The sequence below is a fragment of the Delphinus delphis genome, chromosome 17, assembly GCF_949987515.2.
Source record: "Delphinus delphis chromosome 17, mDelDel1.2, whole genome shotgun sequence".
Taxonomy (NCBI): Eukaryota; Metazoa; Chordata; class Mammalia; order Artiodactyla; family Delphinidae; genus Delphinus; species Delphinus delphis.
This window is the reverse complement of record NC_082699.1, coordinates 15069780-15083662: the sequence shown is the minus strand read 5'-3', so window position 1 is coordinate 15083662 and position 13883 is coordinate 15069780. Positions and strand designations below refer to the sequence as shown.

The following is a 13883-nucleotide window of genomic DNA, read 5'->3' as shown; positions in this document are numbered from 1 at the left end:
GTGAGCAACAGCTTTGTTACCTTGTAGGCTACATCGGTGAATTTCATGCAAGAAGAGTGCATTTTTTAGCTGTATTCAGGGTTAACATTTTGTTTTGCTTTCTGTCATTATGCTAAGGATTTAACTGGCATTATTCACACATGTACCCGCCCAGAATATTGCTAATTTAAGAAAATCAAACATCAGTTCTTGTGGCTGTAAATCTTTCCTCTAACTGTCTAGTTCGTACAAGTTGATATCAGAGGATGTGAGGGAGGATGTGCTGTCACAGTGAAAGCAGAGCTATTGTTTGGTTCTAGATAACAAGAATGGACAAATTGGAACTTCTTTTCCAGTCTTGTCCTTTCACACACACTCCGCGCTCCACCCAGCATCTGATAGAAACTGGCTTGTTCTCTATGACTGTCATTTCCCATCACATATGACCCAGGAGTTTACTTGTGTCATTTTCAGTTTTTGTGATTTACATTGAACTCTTCAGAATTCAGAGTGAAATGCTCCAGAACGTTAATTTCATGTGAATGTTGAAAACATGCAGACCTTTTAAGAAACTATTAGTTTAGCCCTGCTCACAAAATAAAATGTCTAAACCTTCAATGCTGCCCTTCTGTATTCTCCATCTCCTTCCTTTTCACTGCAAATTAATATGTAACTTTGATCTACAAAAATCCATTAAAACTCATCTATCTATACAGTTTTTTTTTAATTAATTTTTATTGGAGTATAGTTGATTTACAATGTTGTGTTAGTTTCAGGTATACAGCAGAGTGAATCAGTTATACATATACCTATATTCACTCTTTTTTAGATTCTTTTCCCATATAGGTCATTACAGAGGATTGAGTAGAGTTCCTTGTGCTATACAGCAGGTCCTTATTAGTTATCTATTTTATATATAGTAGTGTGTATATGTCCATCCCAATCTCCTAGTCTATCCCTCCCCCCAGTTTATTTTATTTTCGATGATTTTTCTATGTGTACATGCACCCTGGAAGCCATAGATCTATCTGTCACTGGTTTTTATGTGTTACTTGGGTGGGAAAAAAATTGACTCCCCTAGCGCGCGCGCACGCACGCTCGGGCGTGAAATACTAACACTTGCTGCCAGCCGAGCCCCCACAGGGCGTTAAGAACATCAGTTAGAGCAGTCTAGGTTAGAGCCCCTCCGTTCTTCTCTTTGAGAACCTCACTGATGAGGTTCCTGTCATTTGTTTGGTTCATCCACTGAGGAGCAGGGCTTAAATCCACACGTCTGCTGTAACATCACATCTACTTCTGGCCCCGTGGCAGGCAGGAGGGAGGCGCCAGGAGCCGTCCACTGCCTGTCACCACCTTCCCCAGCCTCCTCCTCTCCCTGCTCCAGCACTAAATTCACTTTTTCCTTTTTTTCTCCGTCTGAGAGTCTGTCCTTTTATTCCCTGGGAGATGAGCAGTGATTCAGACAGGGCATCCCCAGCCTGATGGCTGCAGCTGGCAGAGGGCATCCGCCTGTCCCCAACTTGGCTAGTGACTGCAGACCCCCCCCACCCCCAGTCCTTTTTCTTCCCTTTGGTGGTTTAAAGTTTGGTTGGCAGTGTGTCCTGGCATCCATAGCCTAGGCAAGTTGCTCAGAAAAGAGGACGTATGGGGCAGGCACAGACGAACAAGCAGGAATTTTTGAAAAGCTGAAATTTTTAGGTTTTGAGGAAGTGTGTTTAAGGTACCATCACATAAAAATAAAAGGGGAAAGTTGGCGTTTAAATAACTTAGTTCAAGCAGAAAATAATGATTTTTTTTAAATATTTATTTATTTTATTTTTGGCCGCGTTGGGTCTTCGTTGCTGCGCGGGCTTTCTCTAGTTGTGGCGAGCGGGGGCTACTCTTCGTTGCGGTGTGCGGGCTTCTCATTGCGGTGGCCTCTCTTGTTGCGGAGCACAGGCTCTAGGCGCACGGGCTTCAGTAGTTGTGGCACGCGGGCTCTACAGCGCAGGCTCAGTAGTTGTGGCACACGGGCTTAGTTGCTCTGCGGCATGTGGGATCTTCCCGGACCAGGGCTCAAACCCGAGTCCCCTGCATTGGCAGGGGGATTCTTAACCACTGCGCCACCAGGGAAGCCCAATAATGAGTTTTAAAGCTACAAATGGAGTGGTTTGTGAACCAGACTTGGGTAGATACAAGTAAAACATAAAGAGTCTGCTCAAATGGTTTTAGTGTGCTTGGACCAGAACCCGGGCGCTCCTGCCTTCACGCCTCACTTCCATCCAGTCCCTTGTTGAAATGCATCAGCGCTGTCCCTTCATGCAGAGTTACAATTATTAGATATATGTTTTGGGAAAAATAAAAGTAGGTGATGCTGATGCTAATGTTAAACCCCAAACTGAGTATATACGACTTCAAGGAAAACAGTCACTTATTTTACTTGTCTGTTGAGAAGCTTTCTGAGCTTTCTGATAGTATTCAATACTATACTTTTTAATACTTTTGGTGGGGGGGGGTGGCCATTTTTATCTACAGACTTATCACATATACCTACTATATAGGGTATTTTGTTACATTTCAGGGGCTATATTTTGATGATAAAAATTTACTTAAATTTTTTTGATTTATAGAAAGCTGCTTCCAGGGTGAAAATCCCCTAGGTTGTTTGTTGAGAGCTCACTCGCGTTCCTTCTTGGATCTCACCTGTTTTTCCTTGTTGGAGTTTTTCCTACATAAATTTCTCTCTCTCACCTTGTTTTCTTCCAGAGAGAGACATCCCTTCTCACGGTCCTTACACGCTGAGCCTGACGCACAGTGGCGGGCAGGCAGTCTTTGAATGAACAAATGATATTTAGGTGAGGGGGAAGGAGCCGAGCATGGGGGCCAGGCAGTCCGGATCTTGCTTCTCCCATCTGACCTGTGATTCCATGATTAGAGGAAGAATGGCTGTTCTGATGAGGCGATCCCTTGCCATAACTCAGTGGTTAAGAGTGTGTAAGCCTGTGTGTCAATCCCACTTCTGCCCTTTGCTGATCCACTCAACAGCCTTGTGCTATAGATGCTAATGATTATCCCCATTTTACAGAAGAGGTAATCGAGGCACGAGAGCTAACTTCTTCTTAAGGTCCCACAGCGAACCAACTGGTGGAGCTTGGATGTGTCCTGGCTTCTTTGCTCTCTTGCTTCTCATAGTCTGTCTTTGCTGATTAAATTATATCTGTAAATCGCTTGGTGCAGCGTAAATGCTAAATGCACAGTAACGAGATACAGTTTATACCTATCAGCCCAAACTTGTGAGTACAGCACAGGACCTTGGGACGAGTTACATTGCTCCCAGCAGCAGGAAGCTCTGGCACTACCTTTCAGAGTTGTCCCCTCCTGATGTGACCTCTTGAATAGAATGTAATTGGCGCCACCTCCCTCAACTGATACAGTGTCTCTTCATTCTCCTTACACGGGATTCCTCAAAAAAAAGTTTAACTCCTCTTCCCCGCCTGGATCAGAGTTGAGGCCAGAAAAAATGAGTGTAGTGAACCTGAGCGCCCAGATCCCAGCCTGGGGAGCGGCCGGGCAGTTGGATGGCTATGTGGCTGTGCTGCCACCATTGGAACTGGGCAGTGCTCTCTTAGCCCACCTTCCTCTTTGTCCTTGCTCTCGATGAACCTGTTACTCTATGGCATCTTCTATAAGTTCTTGACCTTCTACTGATAAGGCACGTCCCTCTGATTTTTCCAGTCTGGAAAGGGTGAAAAGCCACTGCAGGAAAAGAAGGAGGGCGAAGGTAGTTTTTGAAGCCTGGGGGACAGAAGACGGGGAAATGGCATAGAATTAGAACTCTAGGAGAGACTTGTAAATGCTGACTTAAACCTTTGGGGCTGTTGCTTTTCTTTTGCTGAGCAGTTATTAAGCACCTTAAGTAACACCGTCTTCCACTTCCTCAAAATCTTTTCTAGTCCCTTTGCTTAGTTCTTTTGGAACTTAAACCTCTGTCACTCTTGTTATTTGCATATTTAAATGTTATTTTGATGGCGCTCATCGTGACCAATGTGAACACACTGATTCTCTTATTATATGTCCTTTTATTTTCTTAGGGAAAGGAGCTCAGAGAGCAGGGGCCAGTAATTGGCCTCTTCCATTAGGGTCAGTAATGTTTCTGATCTTTTGAGTACATCTTAAGACCTTGGGAGATTGCAGCTAGAATCAGCTGAGGGAGGGAGGGAGGGTCAGGGGTGGCAGGATGTGAGAGAAAGCCACTGCTCAGGGAGGGAGCTGCCAGGAGAGAGGGCCCTGAGGAGGGAGCAGTGAGCAGCTGATGCAGGAGGAGACCCCAGGGAGATGCCAGGGAGGCAGGAAGATCCTCTGTTTGAGGGACATTGCTCGCCAGGACAGGGGTGTCAGAGCGCCCTGGTCGGATTTGGAAACATTCAGCTTTGTGGCGAGGCACTGCCTCTTCCCGGGGCTGTTCTTCATGGGTGAGTGATTGCAGCACAGACTTGACATTGGCCAACCCCAAACAGAGTCTGGGAGGAGCCCGTTATGGCACCTGTAGTTCCCACACAGTGCAAGAGCACTCCTGAAACTGGAGGCTGGCAGCAGAGACGCAAGACTAGCAGATTGCGTATAGTTCAGGGTGCTGCTGAAATACAACTCCTGTTCAAAGAGTGGGCCCATTGAGGTAGGCTTGTTTGTTTTTTAATTGTTTACCTTTACATTTGCTTAACTTAAGCACAGTTACAAAAAAAAACTATACGTGCCTTTTCATTGGGAATTATACATGCACATAAGTCAAAACAGTGTGTTAATTGCTGCTGTCAAATTTCTGATTAAAGCCATAGCTTTTTTTTATTGTTGGTAAATTGATCATCAGCTCTCTTCACTTGTTTTCTCCTTGTTTTCTGTTTCAGTTGCTGATATGTGTTCAAGATGAGTGGGATGGGAGAAAATACCTCTGACCCATCCAGGGCAGAGACAAGAAAGCGTAAGGAATGTCCTGACCAACTTGGACCCAGGTTAGATTCTCACTGAGAACACAACCAGTATTGCCCATGAAAGCCGCATGCATGAGCCTTTGATATTTTATCACACTGATTTCACACCTGATTCAGATGCTCTTTGGTTTTTCTCCCTAACTGTCAAGCCTTTGGACAGTTATGTATTATTTAGTTATGTATTATTTACATTTTAGATATGCTAATCGGTTACAGATTTTATTATTCTTTACAAGAAGAGGAAAGCTACATACTTCTGGGTCCCCTGTGTACTTTGACTCTTAAAACCAGTTTATTCTATATAATCTTGAACTTTTCACATTTTTACTCCTGTTTACTTTTAGAATGTCATAATGACAAGATAACCCATAGTAAAAAAGTTTGCTGTTATATTTATACTGGCTTTTATTCTTTCTTTCTTTCTTTTTTTTTCTTTTTTTTTTGCGGTACACGGGCCTCTCACTGTTGTGGCCTCTCCCGTTGCGGAGCACAGGCTCCGGGCGTGCAGGCTCAGCAGCCATGGCTCACAGGTCCAGCCGCTCCGCGGCATGTGGGATCTTCCCGGACCGGGGCACGAACCCGTGTCCCCTGCATCGGCAGGCGGACTCTCAACCACTGCGCCACCAGGGAAGCCCTCTCTTTCTTTTTTTTTATATTTAAGAGCAAGAAATGAAATGTTGAATCCCCTTGCTTTTGAACTGGTGATAAAGACTGTGGGTCTTCAGTGAATAAAACAAATAATTTTAAAACAAGTTGCATATCATATATTATGGGTGGAAGTATGAGTTGTTATAACCTCCATGCAGGGTAATTTAGCAGTATCTGTTAAAATTATAAATGCATATCTTCTTTTGAACTATCAGTTCCATTCCTAGGAATTTTCCGTACTGCAAAAAAAAAAAAAAAAAAAAAAAAAAGGCCACCGTCTACACCGCAGCCCCCATCTCCTGTGTGTGGCCTGTAGGTTCTCTGGGCCTTCCTGGCCAGCCTCAGCCTTCTGTCTGTCAAACTGCCTTCAGGGCCCGGCAGTCCTGGCTGAGGAGGCCAGCTGGTTCATGGAGGCTGTTCTCTCACCAGTGCTCTGCTGGTTCTTGGGGTGAGCACAGCGCCTCCCTCCCCCGGGCCTTGGAGCACAGCCCCTCCTTCCCACCCATGTGTCATTTCGTTGGCATCTTTGGGGGGGCAGGGGTGATGGAGGGAGGTGAAGGGGGTAGAGAGGTTCAGAATGGGAACTTAGCTCTTCTGCGCATGGCAGCCATTGTCTCCCTTTCCCTGGAATTAATAGGGTGGAAGCCAGGAGTGAAGATGAGGCTTAGCAAAACCAATTCTGGTCGCTGCTCTACCAGTCACTCACTAGGTGATCTTGGACAACTCGTGCAACCACTATAAAGTGGAGAGATTGTGTTCTATCTTAGGTTTATTAGTACGTGAGAATAAAGCTAATATTTAGAGGCAAACATATGAATGTCTACTACACATTACAAGATTTTATAAATTGGCATTACATACAAATAATTATATATTAAGAATACAGAGAGCTGCTGCATTAAACAACTTGCTTTTCTTATTTATTGTATTGTTTGAATGTCATCCAGTGGACTCTACCGTACTTGAGAAAAAAATTGTATGCTGTAATTACCAAAGGGAACTTTTGAGTTTGCTATTTCCTCAAATTCAGATGAGGAGATCTTGCCAATTTTTATTTTTTCCCTCCCTTCCATTAACGTTCTCAAACTCAAGTCGAACTTGGACCATTTGTTTACGTTTTGCATGTCATTCAGCTTGGACAGTTAACAAAGACCCTGGGCCAGTTTCGCTTTTGTTTCTAGCTGTACTGTGGTTTTTAACGTTATCTTAAAAGGCCGTTGGGTTTGATTATGAACATCCTAAAGAAGTCTATGAAATCATAAAAATTTATTTTCATCATTTTGCTGTGCTTTATCAAAAATCATTGAAGTTTATTTATTCCTATTTTAACTAGATTAACTTCCCTTCTTTTATTAATCTTAAATAAATTTTTATAAGCGTGAGCTCCCTTATGTTTCTAAAACTCTTCTTTACTTATTGAACAATGAATTTGATACCTCTTTGTTACCAAGCGTTGCGTTAAGCACAGTGGTGAGCAAATCATCCTGTCCTTGTCCTTGTGAAGCTTACAAGTCCAGTGGGAGACATGAAACACATTGAACAAATGATCACACAGGTAAATATGTAATCACCAACTGGGGTAAGTTTGATTTCAAAAAAAAAAACATGCAACATTTAGGGCAGATTCGAGGGTTTTTTTCCACCAAAGTATTCCATGTTTCTATAAGTAACTTTTGTTTGCTCTCTTTATTTTAGAACTTGGTTAACATGCTTATCTTTTTCGTAATAGCCCCAAGAGGAGCACTGAGAAACGTAATCGTGAACAGGAAAATAAATATATTGAAGAACTTGCAGAGCTGATTTTTGCTAATTTTAACGATATAGACAACTTTAACTTCAAACCTGACAAATGTGCAATCTTAAAAGAAACTGTGAAGCAAATTCGTCAGATCAAAGAACAAGGTAAGAGGAGTGAATGAATATTTTGGAGAGTTTAGTTGGTTTCTCTTTTTCCATGTGTGAGAAGTCCCTTCAGAGTCCCTTTAATCCATTTCTTAGGTTTAAATTATTGATGAGAAGGTGATGTCACAGGGCAAGATGAATGCAGGTATCACTTGCAGTGGTTTATAAATAGGCTTTATATAAAATTCAACAATTCCCTGAAGACGGAGGGGGCCGAGGTGAGGCAGGGTGATGTAACTTTTCATCTAGTGAAACTCAGGTGCCCACTGATTCTCCTCCCCGCCTTAGAATTGTTACAGCTTACACAGCAAGTGACTGTCGTAGTTTGCAGGTAAGGAGCCAACCGAGGATGGAAACCAGAAGTAAGGGAGTGAAGCACCTCCTGCTTCAGCTCGTCAGCATATTGAAGTGTAGCCTCAACTGGCCACGCCACTAAATTAGAGTTTCATATCCTGAGTGACAAGAGATAGATTGGAAAGGCTCAACCTCTAGATAGAATTCTTTTGTGAAGTTGAAACACAGAACATGACAGCTTTCTTCCTGGGGTTTTATTTTCTTTCTTTCTCTTTTTTTTTTTCCTGAGATCATTTTCTGCCTCTCTTCTTTGATATTTTTGCCTACAGAAAAAAAATTTTAAAAAATAATGTTTTAAAAATCACATTGGACTTTGTAGTGCCAAAAAAAATCTGTATTAGGCAGGTACGAACAACGTCTTGGTGCCCAGGGCCAGTATATGCTCCTGAAGTCTTTATACACTGCTTTCCTTCAGGAGATAATAATCTCCTGTAATCTGTTTTTGAATGCATCCTCTTAGAGTCCATATCGTTTTTTTCTCTGCCTTTTATATAACATTTAAAAGAGGCAGATTTTAGAAAAATAATGTCTTTGTCTCTATAGCTATGTGAACCCAGAACTTTGCAAGTATAGTTCTGTCTTCTAAGAACTGAAATGTATACACATAGCATCTACCACGCAGTTTCTAACACCAGCCCGCTCTGAAAGTTAGTATTTCCTGGTTTCTCCATCAAAATTATATCATCGTAACATTCAGCTTTCATGGACTTTCTACTCAGTTGCATGCCTCAGTCGCCTTCATCTCTTTCCTATTCCTTTTGTTCCTTTTGAGATTCACTAGTTATCAACAATTCAGTTTAATCTCAGTTTGGTATCAGCAAATGGATAAAATCATATTCCTAAAATTTTTAGGAGAAATAACTGATTCAAGGTTACAGTGCTCTGAAGTTGCTGCATTTCTAGGTGCTGGTATCGTTGCAGTGGAGAAATCATTAAGCTTCTTGTTGCCCCTTTCTACAGATTTTGAATGATTCGATTTTGTGAACATCCCACGTTAGGTAGAACTTTCACACTTGAAAACAGTTATATGTGTATGTATTTTACTATCAAGATCTTGCACAGGGTTTTACAGTTTTGCAAAACCTTGGTTATTCCGCCCTTCAAACCATAAAACACGTTAAGATGTGTCACGCTGGGACTCTGCCGTACTTTCTCTGTGGGTGTAATCAAGGCCGCCATACCACGACCACCCAAGAAGCAGCGACAATAAAAACCCTGTCACATCTCCCTCTTACAATATTGTTTCCATTAAGTTGAAAAGTAACGTGTTTTGAAAAGGGAAGCAGAAGTTAAAACCCAAATGAAAGTACAAGTATACTTTTAACTTCTCGACCAATCTAATATTTTAAGAATATTGCTTGTTTAATAAATTGTTTTTTAAAAAGAGAGAACAGGGACCTTAGAATCAAATCGGGTGGAGGCTAGGTATGAATCCTGGTTCTGTCTCTTACAGACTTTTTGAACCTGGACAAATTATTTTCTCTCTCTGCGACTCAGTTTCCTCACATAGAATTTAGCATTCACAACACCTAGGTTGCACGGTTGTTGAAGAAATTAGGAGCTACATAAATGCTCCCAGCAAGTACTCATCACAGTAAGCGTTTAGTACGTATTCAGTAAATATCTTTCCCACGTTCAGTAGGAAGGCACCTTTTTTCTTCACCTATGCTCAGATCTTCATACAGTGAGCTCTTCCTTCAGATGGAAAGCAGGGGAAATTCCAAAAGGTGGGGAAATGGTTATGAATAATATGCTCCCCTACAGGGTCATTTGAAGAAAGTCACATTTTTTTCTGGTGCCAGAGGACTCCACATCCACCAACAGCTCTGTGCAGCCACCTTGATTTCTCTCAGCAGCTGGCAGCCAGCTAAGGTTCAAGAGCAACACATAGGTCGGATCGGAACCCTTCCTTCTCCCTCTGTGTGTGTCCACCCACCCAACTGTCAGTCGGTGTAAATAGAATCCAACCATCATCTTAACAGCGTCATCCAAACTTAATTTGTATTGCAGTCGCAGGTATCAGGCTGAATAAAATTCTAACTGTCCTGAAGAGTTAAGCTGGATTGCATGAGGTGCAGCTAAAGGCTACACAGTCAGGAAAGCAGGTTCCTGTGAAAGGAACCTGCCAGCGTCCAAAGCTCAGGCAGCTCAGCCAGGCAGGATGGGCTCTTTCACTCGAGTCTGCTCGGTCATCAGCTGCTCCTCACGTTTCCGTAGGCTTGGGAACTAAGGCAGGGAATGATGGATATTTTTAAATGGCCTAAAGGATGGGGTTTTGGAGGGGGGGTACCAGCTATCTAAATGCTTAAACCTCCCTTGTCTGTAGCACTTGCCGAGACCTGTGTTTGGTAGACACTGGCTCTCCAAGAGCATCACACGGCCGTGTACCTTGTAGTAGCAGACCAAGTGCACACAGAGTCTGCAATTCAACCATAACACCAGCTTTTTGATATTGAAGTGGGGTGTTTCTTCCTATGTGGTATGATGCTGGTAAATGTGGAAAACATCTGGTGTCTGTAACTTACAAAGGATAGTCATAAGTAGTGAATAAACTTTTTTCCTAACTGGGAAGACTAATATTGCTTCTATTTCACAGAAGAATAATAAGTAATATGAAAAATACAAATGATTTAATTATGGATTAGTGAGTCCAGTTTCACACTCCTTAGCTAGAAACTTAAATTTAAAAATTCCTATGGAAAATACATGGCAATTCCTGTGCTCTTAAAAAATGAAATTGAAGCATAAAGTGACTGAAACGTGAGGGGATATCTAATGATTAATACACTTCTACTGCCCTATTTAAGGTAGTATCTCTCCTCTATTACCCCAACACTTTTTGTTCTTTTTTCTAAAATAATAATCTAAAATGAATTGTATTGTTTGGAAAACATTTGTCACTTCATTTAAAGCCTCTTTAGTGCAGCATATTTTTTCATAAGATTTTTTTTCTTTATATTATTATTATCATTTATTTTTGGCTGCACTGGGTCTTTGTTGCTGCGCGCAGGCTTTCTCTAGTTGGAGCAAACGGGGGCTACTCTTCGTTGTGGTGCGCGGGCTTCTCGCTGCGGTGGCTCGCGGACTCCAGAGCACAGGCTCGCAGCTGTGACGCACGGGCTTAGTTGTTCCGCGGCATGTGGGATCCTCCCGGACCAGGGCCTGAACCCGTGTCCCCTGCAATGGCAGGGGGGTTCCCAACCGCTGCACCACCAGGGAAGCCCAGTGCAGCATATTTGAGTATAGGATGTACTTATCAGTCAGTGGAGAACTGGTTTCACCCTTTCGTTATTATTTTTCTGAACGTGAATAGCAATAAGAATGAAAAGGTATATTTCAAAAATTCACATTGGTGCAGGCTAGATTTGTTGGGGGGGGGGATTTCTTGTTGAATCAGGCAACCTAAAAGATCGTTCTGGTTTCTCATTGTGATTATTCTAATGATTTAATTTTGATTGTAGTGCCAGTATGAGAACATTGGGATTACAGATTGGTTCATACATGTAAATTTCCCCTACAATTGTGCATAGCATCAAAAAATAAGTATTTTAAGAGAGGGTGTGGGGCAGTGGTGTGCTGGAGTCAACTGGTTATCAAGCAACGAGAGCCAATTGTTAAATTTCAAGAATTTTATAAGCCACTTGATAAGCACAGCCATTATTAAAAATTGTTTAGATGTACAATTAAATTATATTTAAAAACACAAAGGTAAGGAAGACTAAAACTCATCATATCCTAATTATTGTAGTGCATTTTACTATTATCTTTGCTCTAGCGGCCTTTTGTGTCTTGTGTCTACATGATAGAAATACTAGGTAGTGGTGGTTACTGCGAATCTCTAATTAACATCTAATATTTTAACATTAGATAGACATTACATGCACACATAAAAAATATTGTCCACTTCAGCAAAAAAGTCACTTACAAACTGACAATTGAATTTCTACGTTCCATATCTTCATCATGTATTTTCATTATTTCACTTTTGTCTTATTAACTTAAATGAAAATTTCAAACAACATTCATGTCAACTATATTCTTTCATCAGCTATAATTATAAGTTAGCTACAAGACAAGAGTTTGGCAAAAATCAACAAACATTCTATTAGAATCAATTGGCTGTCTGGAATTTACAGTAAAGAGTGTTGTATGTTTTATTATCATTTGTAAATTCTATACTCCACATACTTTGTACTAGTAAAATTTGTAATCAGCATTATGGTGCTTACTATTTTTTCCCCCAAGGAGCTGGTTTTTAAGCATTTCCCAGTATACCACTGGTGGGCATAGGAGGTTGTCTTGTAAATGTAGGTGCGTCAAATTCATGAACTCATTATTTTAAAATTCAAGGGAATAGCAATGGAAACAACCTAATTCTAGCACATAAGAGTAAAATGTAGAGCCCATTAAGATTATATTTTTCCTTCCAGTTTTTTTTCCCCCCATGTTAAATACATGAAGTTCTTGGGATGGAAATTCAATTATTCAAAGCTGACGCCTAGGTGTGAACTAATAGCTGTCACCAAGCAGAGTAAGCAGAAGGGCTGCGATATCAGATCCCTTCCAGGGGTAGGATATCTGTAAATCAGGCTTTGGGGTGATGCTTCCAGGCATTGTTTATGTTCCATGTGATGAAATCTTAGGGTGATGGCAGAGTCATCCATTGCCCTGGAAAGGGTAGGCGTGCCCTTGAAGATACAGCCATACTGAAGTCAGTGTCATGGATTGCTAGTCAAGTATTTATGACAGTACTAACTCTTGATCGGTTGGAGAATGAATAGGAGGAGACGGATGACATATGTATTCTAAGTTTGTTTAAAAAAAAACAAAGAAAAATCGGTGGCCCTTTATACACTCCATATAGTTTAAATTTCAACTGTCAACTTCTTTTTTATCCTATTCTTCTAAAGGTGCTGACGATAATTAAATAGACAGAGTCAGGCAGCCAGATGTAAAAGTGGGCCGGCAGTGTAGACCGTGTAATAGACCAGTGCGAGCACCAAACTCAATTGGCAGAATACGTTAATCAATCTAATGAGCTTATTAAGAGCATGAGGTTTATTTAAAATCAGATGAACCCAGTCTCTCTCTTCACCACTGTAGGACAGTGTCTAAATTGCCCAACATCTCTGGGCCTTTACTTCCTAATCTGTAAAAAGGGGATGATAATGTCCACTACACATTGCTTGTATGAAGACTATGTTCAACGTGTTTATAAAGGGTTTAGTCTAGTGCTTGGCAGGTAAGAAGACTTACTCAACAGTAGTTATTACTCTTCTCGCCATGGTTTCTGACATCTGGACTTGGAGTCCTCATCCAAATGAATCTAGGTTTTCTTGCTAAGGATTCAATATTGATAAGGAAAAGAGTCGTTTTCGGATGTTTTCTCTGTTACGGTTGTAAACCTTAATATTCTGACAATGTTGATTCTTTTTATTACAATACAGAAATAAGTAAACAGAGCTATCAAAACTATCCATTCAGGGCTTCCCTGGTGACGCAGTGGTTCAGAGTCCGCCTGCCGATGCAGGGGACACGGGTTCCTGGTCCGGGAAGATCCCACGTGCCGCGGAGCGGCTGGGCCCGTGAGCCATGGCTGCTGAGCCTGCAGCGTCCAGAGCCTGTGCTCCGCAGCGGGAGAGGCCGCAGCAGTGAGAGGCCTGCGTACCGCAAAAAAAAAACCAAAAAACAAAAAACTATCCATTCAGAGACAGAACTCAGAAATGTAGTGCTTGGGGAGTTCCCTTGTGGTCCAGTGGTTAGAACTTGGTGCTTTCACTGCCAGGGCCCAGGTTCAGTCCCCAGTCGGGTAACTAAGATCATCCCGCAAGCTGTGTGGCATGGCCAAAAAAAATGTGCTTGGTGTGACCCTGTCTGCACCCTTCCCCCGGCTCTGTTGCCCCTGCTGCACCCTGTAGGCTCCTTCTCGTCCCTGTTACCTGAGTGACATTTTTCAAGAACCTTGCTTTAAGGAGAACTAAAGAGGGCTAGAGTCACGGCAGTTTTCATTTCATCCTTACTTACATCAACACA

General features: G+C 41.9%; 1 protein-coding gene across 5 annotated transcripts in view; it reads left to right on the top strand.

The window, feature by feature from the left end:
* The window catches only part of NCOA2 (nuclear receptor coactivator 2), a 271269-nt gene that overhangs the window by 171878 nt on the left and 85508 nt on the right, over positions 1 to 13883 (top strand). For all 5 annotated transcript variants that reach the window (XM_059994746.1, XM_059994742.1, XM_059994747.1 and 2 more), the window contains 2 exons: positions 4863 to 4967; positions 7324 to 7496. In XM_059994746.1, the coding sequence (XP_059850729.1) occupies positions 4882 to 4967; positions 7324 to 7496 (259 nt within the window). In that variant the 5' untranslated portion in view covers positions 4863 to 4881. The remainder of the gene's footprint in view (positions 1 to 4862; positions 4968 to 7323; positions 7497 to 13883) is intronic.